Consider the following 12,297-nt stretch of genomic DNA (forward strand, 5'->3'; position numbering starts at 1 on the left):
GCGGGCTGAACCCGTGGGAACGGCGTAGCGAAGGAAGTGGGTCTCTGCGTCCCACGCAGAGGAGGGTTTTCCGGTTAAAGTTTCCTTTGTGATTCGGGGGTGGCGCTGTGATGCCAAAGGCGTTTATCCTCACAGACACAACACACAAATGGCGAACATTATGAGTAAGCATAAAAATACGAATTCATGGTTTGGACTTAGAGCAGCAGCTTAATTTCTATTCAGCGAGAGTAACAGCCTGGCAGATAACTGATCGTAGGCGTTGGCACTTAGGGGTGATGTTGTAATGGCATGCTAACGGTTGCTAGCTAACTTGGGGTGTCTGTGTCTGCAGTCAGCAGGGGAGTCGAAGAGTTTTCAGCTAAAGCCGGTGTCAGCGTTAAATACTTTATTGTTGTAGTTGATAGCGTTTCACGTCCAGTATGTCGCGTGTGTCCGCTTTTCTATAGCAGCCCGACTTTGGCTCGCGTATTGAATGTTTAGGTTCACTCCCACCCAGACAGGCTAACAATAGCTTAGCATGCCTGTGTGTTTTGGACAGTGACAGCTGCAGGCTGCGGCCCCATGACATCTGTGGAAAGGCCTCCTGAAACGTGGATTTCTTTAGCCCATCTTATCAGTTGTCATGAGTCTTGTACTATTGTAGATCTTCTTTCTTTTCTTTTTTCCCTGCACATGCCCTGGTTACTGTGATACAGCTGCTCAGCATCATAGTACGTACAAGTAGTGGATCAGAAGAGCAAAGGGGTATAACAGACTATTTGTACTGAAGCTTTGTTCTTATTTTGCTTTACAGGACCGTTCAAAGCTCTGTCCTCCTGAAATGGGAAAACCCCCCTTCCAGATTTTGTAACACAGGTAAGCAACAAGCCTTGTTCACATCTGGCCTAGTTTATGATAAGCCAGGTTGCAACCACATCCTTTTACCTGTTTGCTGGGGAACTGAAAAGCTCTTGTAATTCTTGGTAGCTGGTTTCCTGTGACTGATGGTGAAACAGCCTTGGCTGTCAGGACGTGTGTGCCTCGCAGTGCGTACCAGTGTAATGATGATGCATATCTGAAAGGCTAGTGTGGGCGTGTAGGGAGGAATGCTTCCAGTGTGTTTCAGCATTTGAATGTACTATTCAGCAGAATAGCACATTATGCATGTTTGAACAGCAGCTGTTTGTTGGGGAAAGTAGGGATGAGGCAACTGTGAAGATCTGTCGTATTCATTTGTGATTTGGAGGTTAATTTAATGTGTGACACTTGATATTTAGGTCACTGGCTGTTATTGTATTAAGCTAGCTTTTGTGTGAGCCATCGACAAAAGCTGCAGACATAACACCTCGCAGTTTTTCTCACCTGTTGTCGAGGAGATAGGCATCTCAGAGTGGTGTACTGAGACAAAGATCACACATCAGATTGAAGAAGCAAGTGCATGCATTATAATAATAATAATAATAATAATAATAATAATGGATACTTTATTGATCCCCATGGGGAAATTACTTGTTTTTCTCTGCATTTGACCCATTCACTCAGTGAAGCAGTGGGCAGCCCACTAAGCAGGCGCCCGGGGAGCAGTGTGTAGGGATGGTACCTTGCTCAGGGGTACCTCAGGGTAGCCGTTAAGTGGATTCGAACCGCCGACCTTCCGATCATGGGGCGACCACTTTACCTACTGAGCTATCCCTGCCCCTATTATCTTGCTTGTCTCATCATGTTGGCTTACGCTGTTATTGAGCTCATGTAGATACAGCACTAAATAATTTCTTTATACAATTACAATACAAGATTTAGTCTCAATTATTGAGTTAATGTTATTTTAGCAACATTGTCAAGGTTTTCTGAGTCTTTCTAAACCAGTTTTTGGATTTGTTTTCTCTGGGTGAGCAGTCAGGCTGTCTAGATAGACTAGTTTTGGCTGTTGTCATCTGTAAAATGATTACAAATCTCTTGCGTGATCAGGTCAAAAAATCATTGTTAAATATCAGGTGATTTTGACAGCTGGACAGAATGGTGAAAAAATGCTTATGCAGTTTGATTTCTGTCTGTAACATGTATACGCACTGATACAGGGTTATTTGGACCAGCTATATAATTTGTTTAAATAATTGTCATCTTATTAAATCATATTAAATTATAATATTTTGCTAATTTTTAGCTGTATTTTATTAGGTCCATCATTGACTAGTAATGAGAGAATCTGGTTTATAATTTGTAAAAGCGGGTTGTGTTAGCCTCGTGATAGACTGGCGACCTGTTTCTCACCCTTTCACAGCTGGGTTAGACCCTAAAATTGGATGGATGGATGCTCTGCATAAGGTGCAGATACTTACTGAGTAAAAGCCTTGTGCCAGATAAATGACTGAACAATATGTTTAGTTGTTTCTTTAGAGGATCTCTTGTCCATTTGTTGAACCCCCAACTCTACCATCTTGGACAGTAGCTGCCAATGTGAACCCGCTCGTATTCTCAGATGGATAAAAATTTTATTAAAATCAGTTTGTGAGGAAACTCAGCCCCACAGATGAGAGAAGACAGATTTTCAATCCAGTTTTAACAACTCAAAATTATTAGTATTTTCCATAAAAAGTAACACTATTCACATACATTCTGATAGGTTCCCATATTTTTTTTATCTCTCTGTTTTAATTGACTTAAAAATAGCATTTGATAGAACACAAATGTTATCTAAATGTTTTATGTCTGTCGCGATCAAACGTGCAGTGATCCAGTGAGATCAAGAGAAACTTTAGTGTCGTGCGGTTAGTGTGTCGCTATTCAGACGTGTGAGCTTGTGTTTGATTGTGAGAGAACGAGAGGAGCAGCATCTCAGACAACACTGCCTCATTGTTTGCAGCCCCGCTGTGCAGTAATGACAGAATCCCCATCCGAACCCCACAGCTAGAAAACACATATTTGCAGAGAGCAAGAGGGAAATCAGCACACAGCACAGCAGCAGGTCCTGCCTTTGTAAACAACCATTAGCGAGTAGCTGTCAAAAGTTACCGGGCCTGCTCAGTCCAGAGGAGTGCTTGAGAAAGGAACCAGTTACACCAGGCTTGTGCCAGCAAATCAGGAAAATCTCTTCCATTACATGGGTTTGAATGGTTTGACTATTCACAGGAAGGTTAGCCTTCAGGCTTCGCTTCTTCACACGCTTAACCAGTTTGTTATAAATGTACCTGCCAGTCAGAAAGCAACAGCGATTTTAAGAATTTTTTTTGCCCCCAACCATTACGCCAATGAAGTGTTAATCGCATCAAGAGCACATTTTACACAATTGCACCTGTTGCATCACTTTCACACTGTAAACACAGCAATAGTCACCTAAGCTTGATGGAGAACCAGAAATGGAGTAAAGTTATTCAAAAGTCAGTGACATGTACGACTTTTGGCTCATTACCGAGCAGTTTAATGCTCTGTGTGTTTGTGGTTTGCATAAAATTTCCATGGAAACATTAGAAGATATCCATGCTAATAATATGATAATGAATTGCATTTATATAGTGACACTTGTCACTAAAGCCAAGTAGCCTGAGCTAAACTGAACGCTTATGTTGCTAAAAACAGGTTTAGCTTGTTTAAACCCGCACATTAGTTTAGGTTACATTAGCATTATTCCCATCGCTCATTACAGGTTTACAAGGAGTGGGCAGCCTCAGATAGGGAAGTGTCTTCTGAACTCTTTGTCTCGAGGCTCCATTTAGTCCAAATTGACTATATGGAAGCATTTAAGTTTTTTATACACTTCCTCAACTCAACGTTCAACGTTACTTTAACTCTTCCCAAGGAGGGACTTTGCCTCTCTGCAAGTGCAAGGCAACACACAGCTAGACAGGCACTTTTTTTTCTTTAATAGCTTCCTTTATGAGATACCTCGAGCTCTGATGGCGACTCGTTACCCAGGCTAAATGTATGGAAATCGTGCTGAGGTTGTTAAGAAGTAAAAAACAAAACAAAACATAAGCTGCCTTTTTAGAACAGCGGCCACAGCAACAGTTGTAAAAGCTGAAACATGCAAATTCTTCCGTGATGGCTGATTTAATCCCTGGTCTACAGTCCAGCATTCTTTCTCTTTCCCAAGTTATTTGTGTATGAAAGAGACAGGCAGTCAGACTGAACGGTTTCTGGGACTAGGACTCAGGTTCCTGGAACTATGTTTTCCAGACTTGTCAAAGCCTGTGAACATGTCTGGAGTATTGTTTTGTTTTTATAGCGTGGCATAGTTGAGGGTTCCTCTAACTACATAAAGGACAAGCTGAACACTGGAATTTCTTAAATCCAATTCTTAGTAATTCATTAATAGATTTGTTTTTAATGGGGAAATGAATTGCAATTGGAAGAATGGAGGTCACTGCGGCTTCAGCAATTAGACCAAGGGAATATTATTCATGTTGCAACAGCGCTTCATAGTCAGTATAGCTCAGAAAAGTACAAACTGACTCAGTTATGAGCCACACTTTAATTTGTTTATTCATTTCCTGTGTAGAGCTACATGCTACAAAAAAATGGAAAAAATAGATGTGTGTGTATATATAATCCTGTTTGGTCAATTCCTAAATAAAAACTGCATACATATGCACTAGTTGCAGTAATCACTGTCCCTTTATATGGAGCTTTCTACTCTGTGTCCTCTGATTATTTCACGAGACATTACACTTTCTCTTTCCCTTTTGAAAAAACGATTCCAGGTCTTTCTGTCACCTTGGCATCGATGGACTCACAGAAAGGGGAGGAGCCAAATCCTGGCAGTATGGAAGTTGCCAGTGTGCCAGGCTCGGCCTCGAGCCCCCAGAGCGACGCCGTGACCAGCGAGCTTCAGGAGCTCTCCCTTCAGCCTGCTCCCAATCTGCTGCCTATACAGGAGCGCAAGAATGGTGAGACAGTGACGCGCATGACCTTTGTGTTTTTCAGCCACCACCGCTTCAGTTTGATGCTAGGTTTTGGATAAAGAAACCACAGCAGACATCTTTCACGTGGCACAAATACATCCAAAGCTACGACTGTTATTTTAATTAGACGTTTTTACACATAAGAGCTTGCTCTCCAAAACGATAAAGAAGTTAAAAAGGTTCTAAAATCCAGCTTTTATGAATTGATACCATTTTACCATTCACTGTGCCAGGATGTTTGATTAAATCACACACTAAGTATTTTATCACAGCTGCATGTAAACAGAGTTAAATGCGATTCAGATCTGTAAGATTGTGGTTTAAACACGTCAGTTTCTCTTCATAAACTTACCTCTGCCTGCTCTTTCTGTGCTACAGCCCTGCAGTTTCTGAAACGCCAATTAGTGACATAGTCGATGGAAGCGTTGCTTTGATAGAGTGCAAGATTAAATTTTAGTGAACAGACCCACCTGACCCCCCCAGTCATATTGCAGCCACCGTGTCTAACAACTTTTCTGGCGTAAAAACGTGGTATAAACACTTCCTTTGAGCATGTCACACCAGGTTTGCTTCAGTAATTGTGTCCTTCTGTAAAAATTCACGCTTATGTGCAGGGCTGCTTTTCAACATGTATGTTTTCTGCTCATTTTTGATGAAGTAGTATTCTGCCCTACTGCCTGACTCTTGGCTCTCACCACGAGTTTTTGTAAAGCAGTTTTAAAAACACTTTGTCCCTCTGTTGTCTTGTAGCGTCACACTGTTTGTTTGGGCTTTTCTGCCATTAGATGTTTGCCATTATATACATTACTATTATGTCAAAATGAATAAGTGTTGTATTTACAGTTATCCCTGTTGGCTTTTCAGAAATGTCCTTTTTCTAGGATGATGTGTAGGAAACGCTTGACAGCAGCACTCTTGCTTCTGCCCCAAGTTAAGATTTTGTCGAACACTTCTCATGCCTGATAGAAGTGAACATAAAATCCTCCAAGCAAAGAAAAGGTGTGCTTGGGGAATATGTTACGTAAGTTGAGGACACGTGGAAGGTGTGGAAAGCACTTGTCTGGGAGGCAGAAGTTAAATGTCAGATGCGCCTGTACCTCTTGGTCATTAGTCAGTAGAGAGATTAGCTCACCATCGAGGGCGTCTAAAGGCAAGCGAGAGACTGAGATTTAAGTTCTGACGTGGTACTACGTGTATGTAAAAGACTGTGTGCACTGAAGTCTCCAGAAGGAAGGGAGTGAAGAAGCTTCTGTGCCTAATTGGCTTGCTCCTCAGCTTTGACCTCCCGCTACAGTAGATTAGAGTGTGCTGCATGTTTGCTCTGTGGAGTTAACACTCTGTAGACCCTTTTTATGTCTGGAATTAGGATAGAGCTTGGAGTATTTTGTTCTTCTGAGTTACTTGAGCATCTTCCTTTAGTCACAGTGGAAAGGTTACGTTTGCTGGATTAATGTCTTTGATTTGTTAGTGGCATAGTGTCAAGAAAATGCTTGGTAGCTAAGAGAGCAAAACTTGAGCTGTTTCCAAAAAGGTATAAGTAACATTTTCTAGTGAATTTCTTTAAAAACGTATCCGTTTGTTACAGTTTCAAAAGTAACCAGAAAATACTTAGCAAAAGTCAAAGTTTGTTAAAACATTTTTGTAGCTAAGAGTCATCGACTTCTTCTAGTTTTCATCCATTCTTTCTGCAAAGGGCTTCTGCTCTCTCTTGACCCATCTTGCATGCAGTGCTATTTATGTCCATAGTCCTCAGTGGACTATGAGGGAAATGGCAAAACCTTTAGCTTGCACCTCTTGAAATAGTCCATTGTGGATTTTACTTTGTAAGCGAAGACATGCAGCTGGTCATCTGGTAGGGAGTACGCCTAGACTAGCTGGTGTTTTTTAACCATAAAGTGGGCTTGTGCTCTTGTGGAGGGCAGAATGGAAGCTATGGGGAGAGTTGAAGCCAACTCATCTGAGATCTTGTGGAAGCAAAGGCGGCTGTAGTCAAACACTAATAATCCTTCTGCGTGTTTATCTATGGAAACCATGTTATGCCTTTTAGAAAGATTTTGCTGACCAAAGACTCATTTTCTGTCATCTTGGCTTGAGCTGAACTAAGCTGTGAGTAAGGTTGAACTTATAGGGATGGCTGTGAGCGCAGGGCTATAAAAGGAAGGAGGAAGTATCTAATTTATAATACAAAACAAAACGAAAGCTATCGGCTGATAGCCCAGCCCTACCTTTGATCATAGAGCCCCACAAAAAATCTATTTCAGCTTCATCAGTCCACAACATTTGTTTCCAGAATGTATTAGAAGGTCAGTCAAACACACTCACACATGCATCTTGCCATATCAGAATTTTCAGCCATATTGGCCATTGTTCCCAGCTGGGCGTTGGTCACCCATTTACTTGGAGGGAAAGTTAGTTGACTTGGTGTTGATTTGTGTGGAGATGAAGGTTAGGCAAGGTTGGATCAGTCAATGATTTATAAATCAACAGTGGGAGAGAACAATGCACAATAACACATACAATAAAAATCTGAGTTACAAAGTACAATGGAAAACAGAGTTAAGGCAGTAGACGGCTAACTTTTAGAGTGCACTGAAAGCAATAAGATAAGAAACTTCGTGTTTCTTGAACATTATTTCAAATATGTTTATGTCGGTACGGAAGTATTTAAGAGTGACTCTGTGGCTGCTTGTCCCAACACCCTGTTTACTTCACCATCTCACAGCCTCAGGCCATCACTCCCTTATTTAAACAACCCCTGCTCTTCTTGGCCTTCTCCTTACACTTCAGTGTGGTAGCCAGGAGCAAGCATGTTGCTGCAGACACCCCTGCAGCTTATCTAGATGCCTTTACAGCACTGCGTGTGATTGCATGCACATTTCTGCACACGCACATGTGTTGCAGTGGAAGCGCAGAACCTGCATTGGGAAGGTTAGCAAAGCTTTATCTCTGATACCAGGTTGTACAGTATGCTAACTGTACTGGATGAAGGCTGGGACATTTGTTGTTAAACACGGCGTAGAGATAGGTGGCATGTTTTTCAGGATGGTCAGGTCTGTATACATTAATGCTTATGCAAGAGAGAAGAATAGGGAGCCAGCTCTGTTTTTAAGGTGGAAGGCTGATATAAACCAAGACTAGTCTTGAAAGCGTTTTACATTTCCTGCCTTCCCAGTTGCAAACTTGTCTCTGAGGTTTTCTGTGCCAAAAAACCTGGTTATGCTATGATAATGGAATTGAGATCATTTGAAACTTTGAGCTGGAAAAACTTGCTTGAGTGTGGGCTGCGAGAGCAACACGAGAAGGAGGATGGGGATGTCGTAAAGAGCGGGGGGAAGAAGGGAGGTCATGTCTGAAATGGCTGTATTGCATAATTTCCCAGAGAGGGAACAGAAGGATAGTGAAGGAAAGTGGAAAGGAAGAGAAGAGGGGGTGTGTCACTTGGACTTGAGGAGGTGAGGTTTGGAATCGGCTTGTTTTTATTCTTGTTTTAGAGTGCAGAGGAGTGACCAAAAGTTTCCCTTTTCTTTTTTTGGAATCGGCTTGTTTTTATTCTTGTTTTAGAGTGCAGAGGAGTGACCAAAAGTTTCCCTTTTCTTTTTAAGAAGAGCTTAAAACTCGTTCACGGAACAGTGTATGGGTGGATCTTGTTCTTATCCAGGGAGCAATAAGACACAGACGCACAGACCTACACACGCCCTTTCTGTTGGGGCGTGCATGCACTTGTAGACAAGACAGTTCAGAGAAAAGGACTGTGAGGTGGAGTACCTGTGGAGTACCAGCTCCCTGTGAAAGCATTACTGTGGCTTTTCTGCTGTCGGACTTCTCCTCAGACTCCTGTGTTTTCTCAAATGAACAACGCTGGCTGTCTTTGGAATATGAATCCATAGTCTCCCTTCAGCATGGTGCAGAGGGATATGACTATCCAGTCAGGTAAAGCCCATTTGAGTCTCTAGTCCTCGTGCATTTTGTTTTAAACTTAAGGAAACAATTGAAAGTTTGGTCTACCTTAAGATGGACCTTAAGGTGAAAAACATGTGAAATCTTTAATCATGCAAAGTGCCACCTTAGATTTTAGCTGCAACGCTGCAACCTTTTGGATATATATAATCATGTGTATGCAGTACATGTGTGTAAATTAGATCCGCAGGGCACAGAAGCTAGGCGGGGCTGTGAGTCCAGGTTTGTAGAGTGTGCCCTAAGTGGAAGTTAGGGGGTGAGGGAGCTGTGCAGGTTGGAAGATGTAGTTATGGGGAAGAGGAAGGCTCAGCAGCTGTGAACTGTCCAGCCAGGGCAGCAGTTCTGCCCGAGGAGTGACTGCAGGCAGTGGGCCAGGATCCGGGCGAACTTGGAGAGTCAGAGGTTAGCTGAGAGAGGAGGGATAGAGGCATATGCCGGGCTCACTGATGGAGACTGAGGCTGGGGGGAAATTAGGTTAGAGGCGTCACTGATTTTGCTCTGGATTTAAGCAGAAATGACCTGCTCAGTCAGAACAGATTGTTCCAGATCACAATGTAAACTACGTCTACTGCCACTCAGAGTAGAAAGAGGTTTTTAAATGATAAATGGAATGAGACAGTGTCAGCGCTGTCTGCAGCTGACAGCTGATTGAAGAAGCAATATACCTGCAACTACTAGATGCTGCAATGTTTGCTATGAATTTAAAACCTGTAGAATTTTCTGTTACAGGCACAGAGGCGAGTTCAAACTGTCTGATCCAGAAAAAGCCTCCATGTTTTTAAATAACCTCTTGTACTTTCTGGTCACTTAAACCATTTTGACCTTCAGGACTTGACTGCAAATGACCCCTTTACAAACTAGAGGTAGTTGCAGACTAAGAGAGGTTGTCTGCTAAAACATGGTCACGAAAAGGGTGAAATGTAAGAGTGGAGCTGATAGCCTCCTGCTGAAATTCCTTGAAGTGAGATTTTGGATTTGCATCCCCGTGTCATTCAGACTTGTAAACAAAGACAGATAAATATCACATGCTTCTTCATCTTCGACACATGACGGGCTATAGATTACATTGGGATGTAGGGTCTTATTTGCATGAGGCTGAAATGATCAGTGTGAAAAATTAAAAATGTGAATATAATGTGATCCCAGACACTCATGCTTTTGGGTAGTAGTTAGGATATTTATCATTGCTGAGGCTAGCCTAGCCCAGCAGTGATTCAGGGGAGGCTGCTGGTACTGTTATGTAACCTACTGGGATGCTGCCAGCAGCAGAGACCCCAGATCATTCTGTCAAGCTGAGAGTAGGAGTGAAAAGGAGAGGGAAGAATAGGACGGAGGGACTGATAGATGGCGAGAAAGCGAAGGAATAAACGTGGAAAGAAAGAAGAAGAAATGCAGAAAGAACTGAATATTCCAAAAGGTAGAAAAAATATAAAAATTAAAGAGAGGAGGGACGGAAGGAAAAGTTGTTTTACTCTTATCCCTGCAAACAGCTGCAACCGACACAATCCAGCTGCATGTCTTCTTTCTTTTATAACAGTAATTCTTTCATGGCTTTAGGTATTCTCCGTAATTCCCAAAAAATCATTAACACACATGAAATTATACAACATAATTGCAACAACACGCTTTTGGTCATATTTTCCCTGGACATGCTTCATATCTTTATGCATGTGGTGATAGATAGATCTATGCACATTGGAGTTTATGAAACTGCAGCACAAATCTGTGCTTCCTAGCAACACGGCAAAACAGATTGAGTCCAAACAACGGGACACCAAATGTCGTAGCTTTTGGTGAATGTAAACAGCATCCAGTCTAATAAACACACAGGCAGGAGAATATTTATGCAACACAGGCAAGTCCTGCAAGAAGCTTAGATCTTAAGTGTGTCCAGCACACCACGCACACACCCACAGGCTACCCGTGACTCACTCACACACACACACACACACACACGCACACACACACACACACACACACACACACACACTTTTCACAACTGGTGTCACTGTCAGAATCTGGACATGCTCTTCTGGGAATTGGTAGGCTTCCATTTTTTCATTAAAAAAATTTTTTTTGACTGTGTGTCCTGAGAGCATGGTATTTGAACAAGCACAGACACACACATACATCTTTGATTTACAATCCTGCAAATTCCTGTTAGATAATGAGAAGTGTGAGAGCATATCCAAAAAAACCTCACTCAGATCTGTTGCCTAAAGCTAAATAAAAGCACTTCGCAGGTCTGCTCGTAGCAACAAGAACACAATGCCTGCACACCCACAGGTACAAGCCCACTCATGTAGCTCAGTGATCTTTAAAGACACACAAGCACACATCTTACAACGTGCAATTCAGTTTCAAAGCTGACAGATGGACACACATTTACCCCAGCTAATATCAGTTTTTTATCACTTGAATGCAACATGCTGTGTACAACATGAAACCTTTTGATATTCTGCTTCACAAACACGGTTATGCTGCGGTGTGTATTTTGAGCACAGCTACAGCACACATTTGCACATTTATAATTGGTGCTGTGAGTAGCAAGACAGAAAATGAAGGCAATAGAGTGCTTTATTAATGAGAATGTGTGCTGCCTTCACATTACTGCAGTAGTTGTGCATTGTATGGCAGGGGTAATTGTAATCATGTATGGGAATAATAGTATTGGAATAATACTATATTACTAACATGGTACCAAACATACTAAACCCAATGTTATCCACTTAAAACTGGAAGTGTAAAATATGGAAACAAGGTAATCCCAGTGCAATGGGAAATAAACTGACTGGCTATCTTATTTATGCAATAATAACTCTGCCATAGACTGGCAACCTGGCCAGGCTGTACCTCGCCTCTTGCCCTGTGGCAGGTGGAACAGGCTCCAGCCTGTCATCGTATACTGGGTAAGCGGTTTAAGACGATGAATGAGTGGATGGACCGTGACAGTCAATCTTGCTGTTTTTCAACGCAGCAGCAAATTCCTAATTTATTTTATCTTTACATCTTTTCTTTTCTTTACGAACTACCACAAAATGGCCTTTTTTTTTTTTTTTTTTTTTTTTTAAAAAAGGTATTGAATACATTCAGTAAACTGGATGTGAATTAATTAGAAAATAACAATGGAAAACTACTGATTTCAATTTTTATAAGAAAAATCTGGCCTGACAGTTCAGTTCTTGGCCTGTTCAAATTTTCTTTCTAGGAGTTTTAATAAAAGAAAAAGGTTATTTTTCTGCAAATTTATTTTAATTTAAAATCTGAAAAGAATTGCATGCGTCACACTTTAACATGTTTTACATGTCTTTGTCTCTGTAATTACACCTCCTAATATGCTAGATGGCAATGTGGTTACTGTGCTGTGTTTTGGTTCTTCTTGTATGCAAACAGAGTTGAATGAACCCAGCAGTTCATGCAGAATTAGGAGTAATACATTATATCTTTGCTAAAATGACTG

The 12,297-nt window shown here is 41.6% G+C and overlaps 1 protein-coding gene across 4 annotated transcripts in view; it reads left to right on the forward strand.

Moving 5' to 3' along the window:
* Positions 1-12,297, forward strand: part of mrtfab (myocardin related transcription factor Ab) — a 44,569-nt gene continuing 32,272 nt past the window's right edge. Inside the window, exons 1-3 of one of the 4 annotated variants that reach the window (XM_080873123.1) lie at positions 1-164; positions 797-858; positions 4,680-4,865. In XM_080873123.1, coding sequence (XP_080729249.1) covers positions 4,703-4,865 — 163 coding nt within the window. In that variant the 5' untranslated portion in view covers positions 1-164; positions 797-858; positions 4,680-4,702. Of the gene's footprint in view, positions 165-560; positions 714-796; positions 859-4,679; positions 4,866-8,575; positions 8,811-12,297 lie in introns of those variants that run through there. The other 3 variants (XM_080873126.1, XM_080873124.1, XM_080873127.1) reach the window with 3 other exon arrangements.

Source organism: Rhamphochromis sp. 'chilingali' (assembly GCF_963969265.1).
Source record: "Rhamphochromis sp. 'chilingali' genome assembly, chromosome: 22".
Taxonomy (NCBI): Eukaryota; Metazoa; Chordata; class Actinopteri; order Cichliformes; family Cichlidae; genus Rhamphochromis; species Rhamphochromis sp. 'chilingali'.